This window comes from Oryzias latipes, chromosome 17 (assembly GCF_053564925.1).
Source record: "Oryzias latipes strain Hd-rR chromosome 17, Olatipes_Hd-rR_3.1".
Lineage (NCBI taxonomy): Eukaryota > Metazoa > Chordata > Actinopteri > Beloniformes > Adrianichthyidae > Oryzias > Oryzias latipes.
This window is the reverse complement of record NC_136253.1, coordinates 21,668,802-21,692,836: the sequence shown is the minus strand read 5'-3', so window position 1 is coordinate 21,692,836 and position 24,035 is coordinate 21,668,802. Positions and strand designations below refer to the sequence as shown.

Below are 24,035 nucleotides of genomic sequence, written 5' to 3'. Positions count from 1 at the left end.
GATATCCATGATTTAAAAGCTTCCATCTGAGAACTATGAATGAGCTTAATGCTATAATTTTTTGATGCTTCCATCCGGCTCATAAGATACGAGCCTAAGTAATCTTGAATTTCAGGTTACAAGCATATCGTAACACAGCTTAGAACGTCTTAACTTTGAGGCTTCCACCCGGCAAATAGTTTTCAATAAAATATAATCTGAGATTTTGTATGCCATTCTGATACTAACATATCAGTTGATTCAAGTAAGATAACTCATTGAAACTCTAAAGAGGTTTACCACCCCATCACTTCAGTGCAGAGTAGGTGCGTGGAATGCAGTCGTCGTTGCATATCCAGATAAAGGTGAAGGGGCAACAATCTGCAGGGGAGCTGCAGGACGAGCAGAGACTTTGGAACTAGGAAACCATCCGACTTCGTCGAGGGCTTGACATCATCCTCCAGAAACTGAATTGCTGACCAGGGAGTATGGATCACAGGCTCAGGAAGCGATGCATAGATAGACAAAGCAGTATTAGTCTTGGCAATGAATACATAAATAATAGACCTGATTAGTGTAGAAAGCTTAAGATGAAAGGTAATAAAGTCCTTTTAATAACAACACTGAGAAAGAGATATCAAGTAGTGAGTTTAAAGAGAAGGTTCTATCTGTGTATTCATAGTACCATAAAAAGCCATTAGCACAGATTCCAACAAGAAAGACAGTCTATATGGAACCTGCACGTAATACATCACCAAAATATATATTTTTATATATGCACCAATAGTAAGAGAGAAGTAACCTTTATTCATTTCCGGAGGGGCGCACCTTAGGAAGGCCACAGAGGAACAGGCGAATAGAAGGATAACCAAGGTCCAAGGAGATTACGTAGATGAGGAAGGTCGCCATCCCACGTAGCATGGACAGCGGCTCGGCTAGATTTGAGGTTACATACTTGACATCATTGGTTCATAATAGGTAGACAACAAAAGCATGTATAACATGAAGTTAATGGCAAAGGGGTGCCTGGAAACCATAATGAAGATTTTTTTTTTTTTTTTTTGGGATTGAAGAGAGATCATAGAGTCTGATAGTATTTAAAATGGCTGAACCTCATGCATGTAGAGGCGGTTAACAATAAGACTCAAAGGAGATGCTCTTAGTAGCTAAAAGCTAAAAAGTATGCTAAAAAGCAGGGCAGACTGAGGATTAGTTTGCAACAAAAAGTTTCTTACTCTTGAAACTGAAGCTAGAGAGCATCAGTAAAAATTTCTACAGCCAGGAATTTAGCTCGTAATATAAGTTATTTAACACTAAACCATGTTAAATGATGGCACATTACTATTTATTATCGCACGCTTGAAATAAGCTTGTAATAACCTCCACAGCTGAATCTCAGGACCACATGAGCAGTTGATGGACCATTAGAGCTGAACGTTTGGATTAGCAACCCAACATTTTCAGGCGGTCGAAGATTCATAAAACAAGTTTTCATACATTTTTTCTCTCCCCCAAAAGAGGGTGGAGCCACAAACAAGTGGAGGGAGACCGAAGACCTAAAACAAACATCGTTATAACAAAACCACGCTAAGCGCAGAGAATTAGAGACCAGAAAAGCAAAACAAAAAAATCCAGAACAACGGGAACACGGGGGCCCAGGAAGGAACTACCCAGAACGAGAAAACAAGATGAACGGATGACAGTGGGGAAGGAAGCACACAGCAAAATACGGGTGGCCCAGTAGCAACCGAGTCATATCTCACCTCCAAAGATGGGATAAATTACGTGCCGCACAAACGGGAGAGATCACAGAGAGGCATGCATCACAAACTAGAGATTCATGCAGAAATAAATCCAGACGGGCAGAGAACCATACGCCTTCCTTAAATAAGCAGAAGCCGAGATCCAAAAAAACATGAGTTGCAACCACGGAGTCGCAAAAGACTGGTGACGATGAAAATAGAACAGAGAAACATTTCAAAAAACAAAATGCAGAACAAAAGGGCCCAATAGAATTACACTAAGTCCAGCACAGGGCTTCTGAGAATTGAAGTCAAAAACACGACACACACACAACAGCCGAAGGAAACTGGCACATAACACTTCAAAACCCACCTAAGCCAGAAGACGCCACCGGGAGGAATGGAGAGGCAGAACAAAGGGAGCATCAGCAAAATCAGCCATCCCGAGCCCTGCCCTGCGTCCGGTGGAATAAATCAAAGATAGCAAGGTCAGCCAAAAAGCAAAAAAAAAAAAAAGACTGGATGGATCACGAAGAATAAGATGCTGATGACACCCCCCCCCACAAAATGGAGGAACCGAGGCGCCGACAGTTCTCAAACAATCGCGCCAAACCCAAAAACGTGTGAGAGGCCACCTTAGGGCTGACTCAACTATTTTACTGATTTATTTACGTTTTTAATCACACTGTGAAGGAAGAGCAGAAGTGGCCGTGCTACAGTGACCAGTCAGGGTCTTGGTTGTGTGAAGCCAACAGTTTTGTTTAATTTATTCATTTATCTACTTGTGTATTTTTCACAGTCCAATGTGTTCTCAAAAACAAATCCCCCTACTGAGCAAACACCTCTGCTTATATAGCCTTGCCCCAATTGGATCAAACCATTACCGAAGGGATGCGGGGTTAACAGCTGAACACCCCTTTCAAAATGGTTTCAGCTGAACATTCAAAATGGCTGCCAAGCATCTTAACAAACATTTGTCCAAACATGCCCTGGTGAGGAAGCAGGGGAGCAGAAAAAACAGGTAAAGTGAGTGGACACAAGTTGACACACACCAGCAACAAATGCCACTTCGTTACACTCACAGAAGAGACAAGTCCATAACTGACCAATCCAAATGCAGTTTAAACTAGTAAATGTGCAAAGCTTCAACAGAAAAGAAACCAAACAAAGAGCCACCACAACAAAGCCAGCACCGAATGAAAGCCCACACAGCGGAAACCAGACCGTGTGTTGAAGATAACGCAGTGCTGCAGTAAAGAAGGATGAACAACTTACACACCTGGACTTAAATAGGATGCTGCACAGGTGAGTTGATTAACTGACCCACCCTAGGGGAGTGGCCTAAGTAAAGCCTGCCTGAGTTGCCTGCCCGAAATGCTCCCAAGGTCGCTCACTTATAAAAAAATGTGTGATTACTCAACGAATATATAATGGGAGAATCTGTGGCTTACCTTGAAAAGATTTGTCTCTGAAACTGTTATTTTGTGTCTGATCAGGTTCATGTTTCGTTTTTTTCTGTGTGCCATGAACACACCAGGTTTGATTTCGTATTTATATTAGCAGCTATACTAAAATATGATTATCCCCCCTGTTTCTTCACCTTTCTGGTTTCTCCATGTGATGTTTTACATTTTAAAAGTGCAAATTCTGCTGTGTTAGCCTTTTTTGTCCTCTTTCAGTCTTTTAAAATAACTAATATAGAAAATTTATTTCCATTAAAGTGAACACATTCTAAAGTAAAATGTTGATTCTGGAGTTTCTCTAGAGTTAGATAGGACTCAAAGCCGTCATGCTGCTTTTGACCTTCTTTAGTTTACCAGAGAGGCCTTGGCTCCAAACCAGATGCACAACTGAGATCAACTGACTGACAGAGCATCTGATGGCCTAAGACAGTGCCTCTCAATTATTTTTTGCCAGGCCCCCAATGTTTCGTGCCCCCCCCCCCCCCCACACCCCCCCCCCACTCCCCAAACCTCACACACACTCGCATGGTGACAATATATTTGGTAAGTATATATAAAAATTGTGTAAGTATACCTAAAATTGTATCTTTTAACATTAACAAAAGGAAAAAGTAATATAAATCCACTTTCAACAAATATTAATTTCATTTAGCCACACAGAAACCCTGTTCTAGTCTAAAACAGAAAAGAAGCTTAAAGTGCCTGAAATTTAAAAAAAATCTGTCATTCCTTATTTAAACTAGAAACATTTTGACCAACTGAACCATTTGATGCTGAGAAAAATAATTCAATTAATAAATATTAAATCTAAATTGATCTGAAACAGTAACAGCACCAATATATTTACGTTTTTAGTCTGAAGAAATAGATAAACATTGTGCTGATTTGTTTTTTATTTTTTAACTTGGCCTGTCCAACAGCTGGGCAGACAGATGAGAGCTGAAGGCCTCTTGTGTTGGACATATTTTACTTTAACAACAGGGGTTATTAATCTTCAGACAAACCAGAGGTATGTCTGAATAAACCCCTTTTGTAATCGAGGCCAGACTTTAGTCATTTTAATCATATTTGAAAAACTTTTGTGTTGGACCGGACGGAAAAGGAAAGGAAGGAAGAAGAGAGAGAGAGAGGGATGAGGGATGTTAGGAGGGTGATTATAGAGGGGGGGGGGGGGGGGGGGGAAAGAAACCATGAGGCAGCATAAAGCAACAAGCTACTGGGTGTTTATCATTACGGTAAGGTTCAGATATAATACAAATCTCCATGGGCGGGGCGGGGCCTGTCCACACACACTCAAATGTTATAAACATATCTGCTAGCTGCAAAAATGTCCACATGTCAACAATTACACAATACAGATAGTGTTTACACATGCATACTTATGCCTTCAAACCAACTAGTGTGAAGTATTTCATTCAAACAATCACACAAACTATTAGTGCAAAGGTGAGCCAACACCTGTGCTTAGGTAAGTGTTTATGTTCTTCTAAAATGGAAGGTGGAATGTGAAAAGAAGGAGGGAGAGTGCCCAGCTATCCCCACACCAAGACCCCCGCCGCAGCGGCAGCGGCAGCCGGAACCCCCCATCGCCACACGGCAGCAGGCAGGGAACAACCGCCCCCCAGGCGACCACATCCGGCACCCAGGCCAGGGCCAGCAGGACCGCCACGGGGGCCCCCAGAGCCAGAGAGCAGGGAGGCATGGGGGGGAAAGAAAGTGCTGCCCCAGCCCAACCAGGAGAGCAGTCCCCCCCACTGCGCCAGGAGGGCCCAACGCCGGGCCCCACCCGAGAGGGGTGCCCACAGCCCCAGAAGAGCACCTCATCACCACCCAGGAGTTCTGGGCATCCCCCCGCCCCAACCCCAGGTACGAGCCAGGACCCCCCCAAGGGAGACCAGCTCCGCGCTCCAGGCAGCCACCCACCCGGCCCATGGTTGGTCCAGAAAGGAGCAAAGCAGGGGCCAACCATCCCCGCCCAGGAGGGGAGCACCCCAGGGAGAAGGGGGGCCCACGAGGGTTGTTGTTAACATGGCCCGAACAGGCTCGGCCACAGTTGGAAATTTGGCGAGGCCCGGCACCCGGTGACAATGACCCGAGCCCAACCCACAGGAACACAGACACCCCCGGCTCAGGTGTGATGTGATCCCCGGCTTCTGGCCATGCCAGAAAGCTCAGGGATCCCTCTCCCTGCGTGGAGAGAGCACTGCCAGACCCAGAAAACTAGCACCCAGGGGACACGGCCGCCATTGCCAAGGGTCCAGTACCCCCTACCAGGGATGGACAGATGGTCCAAGGTCCCACCTTCCTTGCAAAATGCGTGTGTGTTTGTGAGGGTGTGTATGTGCATGTGTGTGTGTTTATGTTGGAATGTATATTTTGAGGGGTGAAGGGTGTGTGTACTAAGGGGGTGCGGTTAAAATTGGTGGGTAGGGCACTGAGGGGACATCTGTTGATTACTCACAGTGATGTCCCATCACACTCCCCACCAAGGGGCTCTGAACGCTGCTGATTTTTTTTCTAAATGATGGATTGTTTATTTATGATGTCATAAAGTGCAGCTGTTTTCCTGCATTACCTGCTGTCTTTCTGTCTGTCTGACACCAACTAAACGATTGGCAGACAACGAATACATTGATGGAAAATAAAGACACGTCATCAAAATGTCTACAATAGTTCATAAGGAATGACATTATTACCATGCGCTGAGGAATCTAAAGGCACCGATGATCCTGGTGTTGGGCAACAGGCAGTGCTCCGTGTGCCCCGTTCCACCTGGCAGTCAGAGCCCACACCACTCCTCCCCTTTCGTTCTCACTCACGCAACCGCGTGTGTCACGAGACAGGAGCAGACAGGAGCAGCTGCAGGGACGGGGATTCAAAGGTTTCAGGCTGTTACAAACTCTGTGAAGAATATCAAATCAAATCAAACTTTATTTATAAAGCACTTTTCATATAAAAATATAACACAAAGTGCTTTACATTAAAACAACAAAATATAAAAACAAGCAAGCATTAATAAATAAATAAATAAATAATAGGGCCCCCCTCCCCGTACCTAGCCCCCCACGCCTTTCACACCTCCCACTCTCTAACTGATGGAAAATGACAATGAAAAATAGGCTGTAAAACATATGCTGAGCACAAAAACATGATGCGGGAAACGCTAGTACCGGTAATTGGAACCTCCCCCCCTGTGAACAGCCGCATAGACAGCCAAATGCAACATCACAGGCGGGGACCACTCCACCACAGCTAAGCGGTGATGCAGGTCCCCACCCAGAGCCGCAGTGGCTGAACAGCAGCCGTCCCAGAGGGAGAGGTTCCAGCTGAGGAAGCACCGGAAATAGAAATGAATAAAAATTGAGAATCAAAAAGTAAACATATTGATAAAAACGATAAAACATTGAAATAAGGTAAATTAAAATAACACGTTAAAAATCAGGTTCAAGTTCATAAAACAAGATAAAATGGATAAAGAAATAAAATAAAAATAGAAAATACATATAGATAAATAACAATAAATAAATAAAAGTAGTAAAATAAATAAATAATAAATAAAAATTAGCTAAAAGCCAGGTTAAAAAGATGGGTCTTGAGCCTTTTCTTAAAAGTATCAATGCTCTCTGCGGCTCTCAGGCCCTCTGGCAGACTGTTCCACAAACGGGGGCCATAGTGCTGAAATGCAGCTTCTCCATAGGTTTTAGTTTTTACAGTTGGAATGGTTAACAGACCAGTGCCAGAGGATCTCAGGGTCCGCGAGGGTTCATATCTTACTAAAAGATCTGATAAATAAGAAGGCGCAAGACTGTTAAGACATTTAAAAACTGTTAAAAGTATCTTAAAATCAATCCTGAAGCATATGGGGAGCCAATGCAGGGATTTTAAAATTGGGGTGATGTGAGCCCGCCTCCTGGTCTTTGTAAGAACTCGTGCAGCAGAATTCTGGAGAAGCTGAAGGTTCCTAATATTTGTTTTTGGAAGACCAGCAAGCAGGGCGTTACAGTAATCAATTTTACTCATGATAAAAGCATGCATTAGCATCTCCATATTAGCAAGAGAGAGTAGTGGGCGGACTCTAGCCAGATTTTTGAGATGATAAAAACCAGTTTTAACCACCTGTTTTATATGGGGGATAAAAGTCAGCTTAGAGTCAAAGATAACACCCGGGTTTCTGACTGCTTCCGAATGACTTAAGGAAAGTTCCTGTAGCTTCAGAAACTGTTTCTCCCTCTTGGCTTCAGGACCAATAACTAAAATTTCAGTTTTTTCCTGGTTGAGCTGCAGAAAATTATTTGCCATCCATAATTTTACATCTAAAATACAGTTAAAAAGTGCTTCTATTGGTCTTGTGTCATCAGGAGACATAGCTATGTACAGCTGGGTATCATCAGCATAGCTATGAAAACTGATGTTGTGGCTCCTGATGACATTCCCCAGAGGAAGCATGTAAATGTTAAAAAGCAAGGGGCCAAGGATGGAACCTTGAGGCACACCACAATTAATTTCATGGACCCCAGAAAAATATGTGTCCATGCTTACCATAAAGCTTCTCTCCATGAGATACGACTCGAACCACTTGAGAACAGTCCCTGAAAGGCCAAGACTTTTAAGTCTGTTTACAAGGATCAGGTGATCAACAGTATCAAATGCTGCACTTAGATCTAACAGAACTAGATCTAACTGAGATCTGACCTGAATCCAAGGCACACCTGAGATCATTAACAATTTTTAACAAGGCCGTCTCTGTGCTGTGGTTCGTCCTAAAGCCAGACTGGTTTATCTCAAAAATGTTGTTTTGTAAGAGAAACTCGTTTAGCTGAATAAAAACAAGTTTTTCTAAAACCTTACTTAAAAATGGCAAGTTGGACACAGGTCTGTAGTTATTAAAAACTGAAGGGTCTAAATTAGTTTTCTTGAGTAATGGTTTCACCACTGCCGTTTTAAAGGCAGCAGGAAAAATACCCGTCTGTAGAGAGGAGTTCATGATATTTAAAATCTCACTCTCAAAAGACCCATAAAATGATTTAAAAAGTGATGTAGGGATGGGGTCTAAAAAACAAGTTGTTGGATTAACTTGGGAGAAAACTCGACCAAGTGTTGCAGCTTCAACCAGGTCAAAACTGTCCAGTGCTTCCTCAGGTAAAATCAAGCCATCATAACCAATAAAGAGGCTTTTCTGTTCTTTTATGATGTTCATTCTGACAGAATCAATCTTGCTCCTGAAGTGGTCTGCAAAGTCCTCACACAATGAGGCCGAGGCTGGCATTGGGTTTTTGTTCACATTTGGTTTGATTAAAGATTCAATTGTGGTGAAAAGGACTCTGGGGTTATTTTTATTTACAGAAATGATGTTCGCAAAATATGAATTTCTGGTCTGTTTTACGGTTTGATTATATAGTTTTAGTTGGTTTTGGTTTAATTGATAGTTTATTTCAAGTTTGTGTTTTCTCCAAAGTCTTTCGGCAGATCTGCAACGTCTCTTCAATTGTTTAATTTCCTCAGTTCTCCAAGGAGGCGTGGGTTTGATTCTTATCTTCTTAGATGTTAGTGGAGCAACTGAGTCAAGACTGGATTTTAATTTACTGTTAAAACTTTCAACAAGTAGATCACAGGGGGCCGGTAAGACAGGTGGAGAGTTGGAGCGAACAGATGTAATAAATTTTTCGACCACTTCAAGAGTCAAGTAGCGTTTCTTCACCGTTCTCACAGAGGTCTCTTGCTTTATAAAACCAGTGATGTTAAAAAGCACACAGTAATGGTCAGATACAGCCAGATCCACAACAGCGGACACACTGGTAGGTAAACCATGACTGATGACAAGGTCAAGAGTGTGCCCCCTGTTGTGAGTCGGCTGCATGACGTGTTGTTTAAAATCAAGAGAGGAGAGCAAGTCCAAGAACTGAGTGGTGCAATAGTCCGACTTCCCGTCTGTATGCAAGTTAAAATCACCTGTTATTAAAATCATGTTAAAAGACAGATGGTAAGAACTCAGAAAAGAACTCAGAAAACTCCTCAATAAAAACAGAGCTTGGTTTGGGTGGTCTGTATACTGTGATGCATAAAACTGGAGGGCTGTTAAAAACAAAGGCATGATGTTCAAAGCTGGGGTACTCATCCAATGTAATCTGCTTTACTGCAAAGGAGTTGGACATTATAGATGCAGTACCCCCACCCTTTTTGCCCTCCCTGGTTGAAAAAACAAAGCTAAAATTGGGTGGAGAGGCCTCTGTGAGAACAGTAGATGCATCCGTGCTCAGCCATGTTTCAGTTAAAAAGAGTCCATCAATTTTATAATCATGGATAAAATCATTTATGATAAATGTTTTGTTGGACAACGATCGAATATTCAAAAGTGCCATGTTAAAAGAGGGGGGAGTGTTTGTGGAAGCTGCTTACTCAGGTTTTGGTGATTCCTTTAGTGGACGAAGCCAGTTAGTGTTTGCTTTTCTCCCAGCACTCTTCCTCATGGAAGACCTGTCTGTAATAATGGTCTTAATGGGATAGACTGGGGGGGGGTGTAGGTGGTGGCAAGGAAGCACTGTTGATTGAAGCGGTTTCTTGGGGAATGTGGGGGGGTGATACCACATCCAGTCAGTCACTTCCACACACTGATGTCTGCACGGATGAGGAGGAGGTTTGGACTGGTGGGGGCATGATGGGGGCCGGTGATGTCTGGACAGAGTGTCGGATGTTTGCAGCTAAAACATTGCTGCCCAGTGGACTGGGGTGAATCCCATCAGTTTTATAAAATGAGGTTCTTTTCCAGAAAAGATTAAAATTGCCAATAAAAACAAACCTATTCAGGCTGGAAGCAGACTGGAGCCATGAGCTCAGACTCAGCAGCCTGCTGAAGCGGCCCTGGCCGCGGGAGAGGGAGGGGAGGGGTCCCGAGATAAAAACAGTCAATGGACAGGAGTTTAAAAAATTAAAAAGTCTGATGAACGCCTTTTTAGTCGTTTCAGACTCTCGATAAGATGTGTCATTAAAACCAACATGTAAAATCAGCCTCCTGACTGTGGAAGGGAAAGATCTCAGCAGGTCTGGGAGTTTCTCCAGAATATCCAGAACTGTGGCTCCCGGAAAACAATGTGTGACCGCGTTAAAGAAGCGGACCCTCCGTATAATGGAGTCCCCGATGATCGCCGTTGTCGGGGCAAACAGTGGAGGAGGACACGCGGGCGCAGGTGCAGAGCCGACAGGTACCTGCGTGACGACAGCGGCAGCGGCGGCCTCACCTTGCGGCCGGTGGTCCATCTGCGGCGGCGAGGCCCGAGCCTTGCTGGAATGGAAGCGGACAGCTTCCTTCAGCTTCCTTCAGGATCCGACGGCGGGAGGAAGAAGCTGGAGCCCGCGAGGACGCGGGGAGATCCAGACGCTCGTCTGATCCTGATGGGGCCTTAGCGGTGATCCTCGAGCCCCGGTCCGGGTTGCTGCACGCCGCGATGCGTCCGTCTTCCTTCGGGATCTCCGTGGCGTCTCTCCGGAGAGCGGGGAAATCCATGGTGGAGCCCAGGTCTGGTGGAGTCTGTGCCGCTGTGACCGCTGCGGAAGGAGCGGGAGAATCCGCAGCCAGTCCGGAGAAGCGGTTTGAGAGACTCAGGACAGGAGGCTTCCGGGTCTCATCAGATCTCATTCTGGACCTTCGGACAACCACTTCTTCATCCAGGGATCTTTGCCTGGGTGTTGAAGATGAAGAAGGGTGTGCACAGGTGGACGGGTCCCATGGAGCTGTGTCCTGGAGTGCGGCGCTAAGTGAGGTTAGCCGCTTAGACTGGGCGAAGGAGACATCCATGAACTTGGACAGGAGAGCGTCCTTCATTTCCAGCTCAGCTTTTAGACGACGGATGTCTTCCTTGAGGTCAGTAAGGATTCCAGTGGTTATACACAGAGATTGTGAGTCCAGATCATTGGTTGGATTTGTTTTTTTACCCGAGTTCTGGTCTGGACTCACCACTGGTGTTACTCCGTCCGCCATTTTTCCCGCATATGTGAAATCACTTGAGTCAGCCAATCAACTCTCATATAGACAATAGGAACCGAATAGTGGACTGCACTGAGCACTGAGCCGCTGTCACCGCCGCCCCCACGTTAAATTTGCGCACCAGACAATTGCCCGTATTACCTGTGCATAAAACCACCACCACCGCGCGCCCCCCCTGGCAACGCTTCGCGCCCCCCCACTATTTGAGAGGCACTGGCCTGAGAAAACCTGTGAAAAAGGAGTTTCTATAGAAGGATCTGATTAAACCTCAAGTTTCCTTTGTTGGATTTTAATCACAGACGTTACATAAAGTGAAAGAATACATTTTACTTGTTGCATGCTAACTAATTTATTTCTTTATTGTTTAAGCATAAATTATTGCTGCAACTAAACTCTGCTGGTTACTCTGACACAGTAAAGTACATGTGAACCATCTAACCTTTAAAGTCTGTGGTCTTTTTGTGACAGAATTTATGACACTTTAATGTCCTGCATCCACCGAGGCCAACTTTTAAACCCAAAAAAAGTACAGTGCATATGTGGTGTAAGGACAGTGGCTGTCATGTGATTATGTCAGCATTAAGTTTCAGACCTGAGGTAAGTTCATTGACTGTATAAACAATGGACAGTTCAACCCCTCCCTTCTTGTGTTCCCAAATAGGAAGAACCCTTGCTTCCTGATACTTTTTCGTGGTTACCCATTTTAGGTTACAACAGCAGTTAAATAAGCAAAACAAATTTAAAAAAACCTTACAGTTTAGAAATCCAAACAAAATTTCAGAAGCCAAAACTTTACAACAACAAAAAAAGAACACAAAAGTTACTCCCAGATATCAAAATAAAATGTTAAATCATGTAACAAAATGAGAAACCAGAAAATGTAGGTACTATTGCTTACTGGATGATGACATCTGAGTGGAATTACATTTTGGTTTCTGGAATTTTGGTTTGATTTCTAAAATGTAATATTTTTTTACTTTCCTTTTCTAATCTTTGTGATCTTACTTTAAATTTTTTTGCGTTAATTGATTTCTTGATGATTTGCACTTCTGGACCACCATAAATTACATTTTTGTCTTTACTCCTCTATTCATACAGTTTTTTCAATGATTTTGTTACATTTAGTTATCCTTCCATCTTCAAAAAAAATTCTACGGAGCCTGTGACCTGACATGGGTAAAACAAAAACAAAAATTGTTCCCATGAAATTACATTTCATTCTCACGAAATAATCTTTTGTTCCCATGAAATCATTAATTCATTCCCACAAAATTATATCACATGATAAGCCATTTATAAACACGGATGGCTCGCTACTTTCACATGTAATATTCTGATATACCTTTATCCTGTCGTATTTGAATGCACCTCAGATACAGTGTCACGTTGATTGGTCAAAATGCATTATGGGATATGTGTGATACATGATGGGATACGTACGAAGCATGTAGCCTTTGGATGTAAAGTGACTGCTCACGAGTATGTTAATAAAAGACAAGTTACCTCAGCATGTCCTGAATATTATTATTCCTGTCCGACCTTGAAGTACAACACTGCAGCAGCTCTCCATCTGCTGGCCAGTCCGGATGCTGGCATGAGAAGGAAACAAGCTCCGTGGCCGGGCATAGCTTGCTCCGCGGGCGGGAATAGCTCGCTCCACGGCTGGGCATAGCTCGCTCTGTGGCCAGAAAATAGCTCACTCTGCGACCAGCCAGAGCTCCTGTGCTTGTCATGCTGCCATCCGGGCAGCAGAGAGCCACTGCGGTATGGGAAAGCAACAATATCGGGCATAAAAAATCTTATGATATTTTTCTTATTTTCATCAAGACAATAATAAAATAGATTGCCTGGTTTGATTCTTGATTTTAGTTTTCCCCTCTTGAATTTGTGAGGGTCCCACAGGCACGGAGGTAGAGGCAGAAAGTGGCTTGTGCGGCAGGACGCGGTGTGTACTGGGAGAGACTGTGAATGAACCCAGACATGAAGATGTGATTACCAATGCTTTTGTAGAGCTTCTTAACCCTTGTGCTATCCTAGGCACTTTACCATTGGGAGTTGGGTCATCTAGACCCACTTGACAGTGCGCTGAACCTTTTTTCTTCCATGATTTGTGTACCTCACCGGTGTCTATGGATTACATGAAATCTTTCCACCTTTATCCACCTTTGTCATGGTAGAGAGAAAACACGTCAATGTAAGGGTGGGGTCATCTAAGATAGCACAAGGGTTAAAATAAATAAATCTGATCTCTAAACATCCTCCATGTCTTCCATGCATTGGAATGAGATATACTCAGACAGAAATGTGAAGGTATCTGCTGTAAATCCAAGTATTGCTCACATATGAATGACTTATAATGTGAATTGTTATTTTGTGGGAAAGAATTACTTATTTTGTTGGAACGAAATACAATTTTATCGGAACAAAATATTATGTATTGGGAATTATTATTATTATTATTTACCTCTGTCAGGTCATCAGATTTAAAACGTTTGATTCTCATTTTTCTCTTATTCTGTAAATATTGAACCAACCCACATTTCTGTTTTCAGTAATAAAAATACATGCTGTGCAGAAACAACAGGAGGCTCAAGATGTTGTAAAAAGAAAACCTGTTTTCTATGTCATCTTTGTCTTGCTCCAGTTTAAATTTCTGAAGACCTGGGGCCTGTTTCAGAAAGGAGGTTAAGTGTAAACTCTGAGTGCATTAACCCTGAAATCAGGGAAACCCTGGGTTTTCCGTTTCAGAATGGGAGGTTTGTTAAACCAGAGAAAGCAGAGTAAGTCAAACCCGTTTCTGAAAGAGAGGTAATTTATACTCGGAGTCAGTGTCCATGGTTACTTACGCTGTGAACCTAACCTGGTCGGTAGCAGGTTTTATTCTCTAAACTCAAGGTTTCTGCCGGTCCCCTCCCCTTTTTAAAGACGAAGCGGTATTTTTTGCTTTAACCTTCATTGCCCACATTTCCGTCACACAGAGACAAGTGACAAGAATGGCTTGTCCTTTTTTGGAGGACCCAATAGACGAGGAGGCTGCATTAATTCTTAGAGAATTAAATGTACGTCGTGCAAGGATTTTGAGACCTAGACTCTATTTTTTGTCATTTCCCCATACGTTTTTGTTTGAGCGTTACCGTTTTTCGTTGCAATCAATTACATATATACAATGAAAACAACATTAGATATCTATTGCTATGTAGATGTTTCATATGTCAAATATTGTCAACAAAGCCTACCTCCATGACATGCTCAAATTTGACCTTATTGAATTATGTTTTTATACTTCATTTTTAGCTGCTGCCATGTTCTTTTAATTCCTGCAGGATTGCGTCTACATGAAAATGAAATCAGGGACATTGAATTAGATTAATGTAACAATTACTTTTTGGAAACACAATTTGATAGTACTGCTTACTTTCTTAATCCCATATAAACCTATACCACTTGATCAATACAAGGGTAGACATAAGCTCACTTTTAAAAACACAATTGAATGTATTAATATTAAACTGACCAACGTTTGCAAGAGGGGAAGGTTAATAAAAAAAAGTCATCTAAACATTACCGACGTTAAATGCATTTTTCCCCCAGATTGGTTCTGTACACTGTGCAGCATTTCATGCATTTACACCAGGAATAACACTTCAAAAGTACACCTAAATATCGCCATTTTTAATTCACACCTTACGCTATTTAAAAAGTTATTACAGCCAATATTTTATAACAATGATTTAAATGCAAACTTAAGCATTAACTTGAGCAGCTATGTTTTCCCACGCTAACTATCTGTTTTGCAGATGCAGCAGTTTTGCTTGTCTTCTGGAATATGTGCTCATATTTACTGTAACTCTGCAGCAGCACGTCAAGTTCAGCTGGCGAAAAATACGCAGACCTCTTTTTTTCCACGGTTGCCATGGTGACTCGTAATATCTGCGCTCCATTGATAATGGCTTCTTATAGTCGCGGTGCGCACGCTTACCTCCGAATCAGTCCACTCAGAGTTGATTGACCTAACTCCGATCAGCTTCTCTGAAACAGAAAACTCAGAGTTGTTAATCTCTCGATGGACCAACTCAGAGTTCAAGTTTAACCTCAGAGTTGGTTGAACCTCCTTTCTGAAACAGGCCCCTGATCTCTTGTATGATATGTCCTTTTTATTTCATAGTTACTGGGCCCCAGTTGAACAGAATTACCTACTCCGTTACTATATCCCAAAATGTGATGTCTTTGCATGTGGACACCAGGTCTTAATAAGTTAATGTGGAACACAGAGTTTCACTTTTTACACAGCTGCAGGTACAGCTGTGTCAGCCTTGATGCTCTGTAAATCTGACTCTTCACCAGTAGAGTTTTCCTCTTTACCTGTTTGAGTTAAAGGCATTTGAAGTACACTAGATGGTTCATCAAACAGATCAAAAATGCTGTGCTCAGAGGATTGTGACTGATTGAGGTTTGAAAGATCTGGTTCAGAGAGATGTTTCACAGTAGGGTTGAGAGAATCCCTCTCAGAAGGATGTGCCTCGGTAGGGTTTGATTTATCTTTTTTAGAAGGATGAGGTTCAGAAAGGCTTGAAAGATCTGTTTAAGAAAATTGAGTATCAGTGAGATGTAAAGGATCTTTCTGAGAAGAATGTGCCTCAGTATGTCTTGAAGGATCTGGTTCAGATGGACTGCCATCTGTTAGTCTTGAAGGATCTGGTTTAGAAGCACTGCTTTGAATTGTCTTTCCCAGAATTATGCGCATCAGCAAGTCTTAGATGATCTTGTTCAGTAGAATCTACCTCAGTAAATTTTGAAGGATATTTCCTAAAAGGGTGGGCCACTGTCAGGTCTGAAGGATCTGGTTCAGAAAGACTGGAGTCAGTTTGGTTTGAAGGATTTGGTTCAGAAAGATGTGCCTCTGTGAGGTATGAAGTATCTCATTTAGAAAGATGGGCCTCAATGAATCTCAGGGGATCTGGTTCAGAAGGATGGCCCTTTTTTTTTTTTTAACCTTTATTTAACCAGGAAAGTCCCATTGAGATTAAAAACCTCTTTTACAAGGGAGTCCTGGCCAAGAGGCAGCAAAAAGTTACAAACACAGACAACAAATAAAATTACAATTTCAATTATAAAAACAGTTACATTTAAAGGAGTTGACCTCAAGTGCTCTCAGTCTGGCTTTAAAATCCTTTAAAAAGATAAGTTCAGGGAGCTTCCAGGTTTTTTGCTGTGTGTTCCATGAAGTGGGAGCAGCGTGAGAAATGGAACACTGAGCAACAGTTGATCATTTGAACGCAATGAAGATGAATCAACATTTCTCCTTGTTAGTAAATCTCCAATGTAGGAGGGAAGCAGTCCAAGCATGGCCTTGTAAATAAAAGTGTACCAGTGTCCTTGCCTTCTTGAGATGAATCTGCAGAGATGACCACCCCACACGAGAGTACAGTTCACAGTGATGTGTTAATGCTCTACTATTGGTGATAAACCTCAGAGCAGCATGATACACAGAGTCTAATCTGTAAAGACAATGATTTGAAGCATTCATGTACAAAAGGTCCCCGTAGTCTAAAACAGATAGAAATGTTGCAGTCACAAGCCGTTTTTTTACCTCGAAAGAGAAACAAAGCTTATTTCTAAAAAGAAAACCCAATTTCAGTTTTAGTTTCTTCACAACATTTTCAATGTGGGGCTTGAATGTCAAGGAATCATCAAGTAAGACCCCAAGGTATTTGTACTCATGTACTTGCTCTATAGCATCTCCCTGAAGAGTGAGAATCTTAGGGAGATCTTCTGGCACCTATTTGGTATTAGAAAAGAACATGAATTTGGACTTTTCAGCATTTAGGACAAGTTTCAATTGCAGAAGTGTAAGCTGCACATTATCAAAAGCTTTCTGTAAAGATTCAACTGCTTTCGCTGGAGTTCGTCCAAAGCAATAGATAATTGTGTCGTCAGCATAAAGATGAATATTAGCATATTGAAGATCTTGTCCTAGTTCATTAATGTATACAATGAAAAGTACAGGTCCTAATATTGAACCCTGTGGCACCCCCCTGTGGACATTTAAAAATTCAGAGGACAAGCCATCACATTTAACACACTGAGTCCTTTCATTAAAGTAATTTCTAAACCAGGAAAGCACTGTATTGGAGAATCCGAAACAGCTTAGCCGATGCAATAAAACCCCATGGTCCACAGTATCAAAGGCTTTAGACAAATCAATAAAAAGCGAAGCACAATGTTGCCTTTTGTCAAGAGCAAGAAATATGTCGTTGACGACTTTTGTAGCGGCTGTGATTGTGCTGTGTTTCTTCCTGAAACCTGATTGCAGCATTGATAGAAGTTCATTAATCGTTAAATAGTCTTTTAGTTGATCGCAAACAAGAGATTCGAGAATTTTTGACAATACACATAAATTTGATATTGGTCTATAGTTAGATAGGACTGCTGGATCACCTCCCTTTAATACAGGACAAACAAAGGCAGATTTCCAAATAACAGGTATTTCTCCACTTTGGATTGAGAGGTTAAAAAGTATTGTAAGGGGCTGTACCACAAAATCAGCTGCAGCTTTCAGAAAAAAAGGTTCTATCGAATCTGGACCAGGAGGTTTCCTGGGATCGAGCAACCTAAGTGCCTTATGCACTTGCTGCACCATGAAAAGAGTAAAGTTGAAGGAATCCCCAGGGAAGAGAGGAATATCTGTGCAGGAAGTATTGAGTGCTGCACCTTTTTGATTAAATAAGTATCCACTTGAAATAAAATGTTTGTTAAAGTAATTCAACATATCAACTTTATCTAGGACTGGAACTGAGTCCTTAAGAACTGTGCTGCCGTGGCTTCTGTCTGAATCCTTGGCCTCTCAGAATCTACTCAAAATCAACGTAATCCTTTTTGAGATTATTACATAAAGTTGATACTCGGTTGACATCAGTGGTGGGACTGAGTATTGGAGATTCTAACAACATTGAGGTTGTATGGAACTTTAACATTTGCAATTGATCACGTTGGGGCTGCAGGCTTCTAGGCCTCGAGGCCTAAAAAACAATCCTCACTTTAATATTTCCTTGGTACATCTTGGTAAGAGTGAGTGAGAAATAATGCCTCCCAAACCAAGTAAAACATTGCTTGATGAGGATGCTATTGTGACCATGAGTACACTGAGCCATTTAATGGATCAGCAAAAGGAATTCTACAAAGAAATGCTACAACAGCAACAAGAGAACTTCAAGAGTTTTATTCAGATCATCATGGATGGAAATACAAAAAGGTTGGATGGTGTTATCAAAGAAGTCCATGAACTGAAAACAAGCCTACAATTCACCCAGGGCATCGTGGAAGAGGTGACATCTACATATAAAGGTACTGATGTAAAAATCAAAGCAATTGAAAATGACATTGCAAAGCTCAAGAAGGAAATGGAGGACTTGTTTCATAAGTTGGACTATCTTGAAAACCAGTCAAGGAGATCTAATCTTCTAATTGATGGGATCGCAGAAGAAAAAGGAGAAACCACTGGTGGATTAGAAATCAAGATCCAACAAATGCTGTCTGAGAAATTGGGTCTAGATGGCTCAAACATTGAAATTGAGAAAGTACATCGACTGGGAAAGTTTCAAGAAGGACGAAGGCCTAGAAAGATTATTGTCAAGCTTCTCAGGTTCAAGGACCGCCAGCGTATCCTTTCCTCAACCAAAAAGTTAAAGGGAACAAGTATATATGTCAATGAAGACTTTTCAGATGTGGTGCAGCAGAGGAGAAGGGAATTGCTGCCCCAGCTGAAAGCAGCCAGAGAAAAAGGGGAAAGAGCTGAGTTAAGGTATGACAAACTTGTTATCTGGCCTGTAAATGAACAGAGGCAATAATCGGATTAAATGACCAAGAGAACTGTCTATTGTCATGTATGTTCAAAGTTTTGTATTAATGCAAATGTGTTGTGTTTAGTTGCAAATGGGCCACAAAACAGGTATAGTTTTAGCACACTTAAATATATGTAGCTTGAGAAACAAGATTAATGAAATCACATAAATATGTTTGACTGAAAATATTCATGTCTTAGCCTTATCTGAAACACACCTAGATAGTACTTTTGAAAACTCAATGCTAAATGTTGATGGGTACAGATTATACAGAAGAGATAGGAATCAAAATGGTGGAGGAGTAGCATTCTATGTCAAGGAGAATATTGTTGCTACCCTAAAATCAGAGTTAATGAGCAGAGACATCGAAGTAATATGGTTGCAAATTAATCTTCCATTTAGTAAACCAACACTGGTCGGTTGTTGTTACAGACCACCTAGCTCCAATGCAGAATACTTACAAAAAATATGTGAAAATATGGAAATGGTCTCAAATAAATGTGGGGAAATGTTTCTTCTTGGGGACTTTAATATAGACTGGTTTTCAAAAAAAAGTTTTTTGTTTGAAAAGATCATTACAATGGCTAATACATGTAATCTTAAACAGGTCATGACACAACCAACTAGAATTGCTATGGATAATTCATCTAAATCAACCTGCATAGATCACATTTACACTAACGTTCCTGATTTATGCTCCCAGGCAGTTTCTATTGGAGTAGGGTGTTCTGATCATAATTTGATAGCCATTACAAAGCAAACAAAAATGCCTAAATCCGGTGGAAGAATCATGTATTGCAGATCCTATAAACATTTTAATCCCAATCTATTTATTGATGATATCAAAAGTTCGAATTGGTCTACAGTTGTGCAGGAAATTGATGTAAATGCTTCTTTGAACATTTTTATGGCAACGTTTGGAAAGATTGTTGAGAAACATGCTCCACTTCGTAAAAGAACGGTAAAAAGTAATAGTGCTCCATGGTTAGATGAGGAATTATTATCACTCATGAAGCGGAGAGACAACGCAAAAAAGGTGGCTTCCAACTCTAAACATGTAGAGGATTATACAAACTATCGCATATTAAGGAATAAAGTTACAAAATTAAACTTTTTGAAAAAAAAAGAATATTTTGGACAAAAAATTTGTGGTTCCATGAATGACAGTAAAAGATTGTGGAAAGTGTTACAAGAACTGATGTGCAAAAAAACAAAGACTTTTAATTTGAATATGGAAATTGGTGGCATTAGTGTCAGTAAACCATTTGATATTGCCAATCATTTGAATGACTTTTTTATTGACTAAGTTGAAAAGCTGAGATCCTCTATGGTAGCACAGGATATAAGCTCTCCTTGTCAAAATATTCAATTGATAATGGAAAATAAAGCTTGTTCCTTGGTGTTCGACACTGTTAGTGAGAATAATGTTCAAGATTTGCTTCTCTCATTACCTGACGATAAAACACCAGGTATTGATTACATTGATGGTAGAATCCTTAAAATAGTTGCAAATGTTTTGGACAAACCAATATGTCATATTTTTAATAGAGCACTGATCAGTGGTGTGTTTCCTGACCAATGGAAACAATCAAAAATTATACCTTTAATTAAGGATGAAAAGTCAGAGTTTACTGCTTCAAACTGCAGACCAGTTCATGTTCTCCCTGTTTTGAGTAAAATTTTTGAAAGGTTGATATTTAATCAAATGCTACATTACTTTATCTCAAATGATCTGTTTACTAGTGCACAGCATGCCTACAGACCAGGTCATTCAACCAATACGGCATTAGTACATATGGTAGACCACTGGTTAACACATTTGGATGATAAAAAATATGTGGGTGCGGTACTTTTAGATTTCACAGCTGCTTTTGATGTAATCGACCATGATATTCTGTTGGCAAAGCTCAAATGTTATGGATTTTCACAATTGGCTCTTTCACTGATAAGAAATTATCTTAATGGCAGAACACAGAAAGTCCTCTTCAATGGCAGCTTGTCTGAAACAAAGTTTATGTCATGTGGGGTTCCACAAGGTAGTTGTTTGGGTCCACTTTTATTTTCAGTGTTTGTAAATGATATGTCCCAGGAGATTAGAAATGCAGAAGTGGTGTTATATGCAGATGATGCAACTTTATTCTGTGCATCTACTACTGGGCCAGAGCTCAATACAGCCCTACAGAATCAACTTAATTTAGTCACCAATTGGGTTAAGTTGAATAAATTGGTTCTTAATACATCTAAAACAAAATGCATCGTTTTCGGTACAAAATATTTATTGAATGCACCATGTTACCTGAATTTGAGGATTGACAATAGTTTAGTTGAACAAGTGACTAAAACCAAGCTTCTGGGCATCAAATTAGATGATCAGCTCTCTTGGACAGATCAGATTAATCACATAGTATCCAAGATGGGCAGAGGAATCGCCCTGGCTCGGAGGTGTGCGCAATATTGTCCACCTTCAGTCATGAGGACAGTTGTACAGTCTTTGGTTTTGTCACATCTGGAGTATTGCCCAGTCATTTGGTCTAGTGCGACACAGGGGCATCTAAAAAAATTACAACTTGCCCAAAATCGAGCTGCCAGGGTGGCTCTTGGTTGCTCTTTTTGGACCAATGTGAACGAGATGCATACCATTTTAGGTTGGTTGATGGTAAAAGACAAAGTACAACTCAGTCTTCAATGCTTAATGCACAATGTCATTTTTAAAAAATGTCCACAATATTTGGTAAACAAAGTTTTATACAGTGGGTATTGTCACCAATATCAAACTCGTCAGGTCAGCTCTGGTGATTTGATTGTTCCTTTTTCAAGATCTAACTATATGAGAAGAACAGTGCTGTTTAGATCTTCTGTTGCATGGAATCAAGTGTCTGTAAGGACAAGGCTTATTAGTAACAAATATCATTTCAAAAAGATTTTAAAACTAAGATACATGGACCACTTACAATAACTAACAATTTGAATGATATGCTATGTATTATTGTTGAGGTTATGTTGCTATGTGTTTTGATATGCTGGTATAAAAATGAAATTGTTTTAACTTATTTTAACATGTGAATCTTTTAAGGTAAATATGATGAATTAGTCACTGTATTTTCTGAAATCAGTTTTGGTTTTTGTGAAATTGGTAAAATGTATGTATTTTTTGTGTATGGACCCCAGGAAGACTAGCGACCACTTTGTGGAAGCTAATGGGGCTCCAAATAAATAAACAAATAAACAAATAAACAAGAACAAATGTTGGAAGAGTTTGAGGAGATTTAATAAGAAAAAGAGACTTAATCACCTTCCAGAATTTGGATGGATTATTAAGGTTGTCAGTTGTGACAGATAAGTAATAATCTGATTTGGCTTTTTTGATAAGAGAGGTACATTTATTCCGTAATTGTCTAAAAGCAGTCCAATCAGCGGAGGAATTACTTTTTCTGGCCCTAGCCCATGCTAGGTTACGCATGTGGATAGCGTCTGACAGCTCTGGAGTGAACCAGGGATTCTCCCGTCCCTTCACTCTGAATCTTCTAATAGGAGCATGTTTGTTAACAATGTTGGTAAAAGTGTCTTTAAAGAATGTCAAAGCTAGCTCAACATTTGGTAAAAGGTCTATCTGCTCCCAATCTATAAGAGATAGATCATGGTGAAAAGCCTGCTCATTAAATAATTTTAGGTTCCTCTTGTAGATAATGTTTGGTTTGTTTTTGGGGATTTTAGTGTTCCTGCAAGCAGCAACAACACAATAATAACTCATGTCGGCACAGAAAACTCCCATTGCAGAAAATTTATGGGGAACATTTGTTAGAATTAAATCAATTAAGGTGGATTTCTCTGGATGTTTGAGATTTGGCCTTGTGGGAACATTAACCAATTGACTAAGATTAATAGAATCACAGAAAGTCTTAAATTCATCTGAAACTGAGGTTAGCCAGTCCCAGTTCAGATCTCCAGCGAGAAGGAGCTCAGTAAACTGAACCTTGGACAGAAGATGTTTCAAAGATGACAAAGCCTCTTTAGTGGCAGAGGGAGGCCTGTAACAGCCAACAACTGTTATACAGAGGGATTTAGCGATTTCAACTTTTAAAGCTAAGAACTCCAGTTGCTTACAGATTGATTCGGATAATAGAATTGAAGTTTCAAATCTTGATTTCACATAAATTACTATGCCACCACCTTTTTTTGGCCTATCTGTACGAAAAACATTGTAACCATGAATGTTAATTCTTTCATTAACAACATATTTAGATAGCCAAGTTTCAGAGATTATTACAATGTCAGCATTTGTTGATTTAGCCCAGATTCTGACCTTGTCGATCTTGGGTAATAAGCTGCAAACATTAAAGTGGATACATTTAAGTCCAGCTATCGATTTGAAATCTTCAGGAGTCTGAATACGTTGCATCTCAGGGCCAGGATTTGGATGTACATTTCCAGACAAAAACAAAAGTAAGATAATAATTAATCTTACTTTCACATTTTGCTTTGACACACCACGTGTTAAGGAAAAGCGGTAACTTTTATCAAGCAATAGAGTAAGTTTATGTAAGGCAATAAAACTTACATGAAGAGGGCTCTGCAATGGCTAAGGAAACCACAAATTTAAAGTCCAGGCCAAGTGAGTCTGCGTGTGTTCAGGATACCTATAAGAACTAAAGCAGGTGCCACTGTAATACGTGTCCCAAATGTTGAATTCAGTCCTAGGAAGGGGTATTTGTCCCGGCTGCATTTATTGATCTAAAGTCCCATGCAGTCAATAAGCAAAATAAAGTAAGGAAAAAAGCCTTCATCTTCTAGCTCAGGCTAGTAAACCTAGGGCAGGTGTAGCAGGCTCCAGGAGGGGGCTCAGGCTAGTAAACCTAGGGCAGGTGTAGCAGGCTCCAGGAGGGGGCTCAGGCTAGTAAACCTAGGGCAGGTGTAGCAGGCTCCAGGAGGGGGCTCAGGCTACTAGACCTAGGGCAAATGTAGCAGAATCCAGGAGGGGGCTCAGGCTAGCAGGCCCAGGGTAGGTGTAGCAGGCTCCAGGAGGGGGTTC

General features: G+C 41.0%; 1 protein-coding gene across 1 annotated transcript; it reads right to left on the bottom strand.

Annotated features, from left to right (window-relative positions):
- Nucleotides 1-757: 757 nt before the first annotated feature.
- Nucleotides 758-12,666, bottom strand: LOC144986887 (uncharacterized). The gene is made up of 3 exons (XM_078935491.1): nt 10,420-12,666; nt 5,881-6,043; nt 758-914 (listed from the first exon to the last, which is right to left on the bottom strand). The coding sequence occupies exons 1-2, from the start codon at nt 11,157-11,159 to the stop codon at nt 5,896-5,898; spliced, it is 888 nt and encodes a 295-aa protein (XP_078791617.1). The 5' UTR covers nt 11,160-12,666; the 3' UTR covers nt 758-914; nt 5,881-5,895.
- Nucleotides 12,667-24,035: the final 11,369 nt, after the last annotated feature.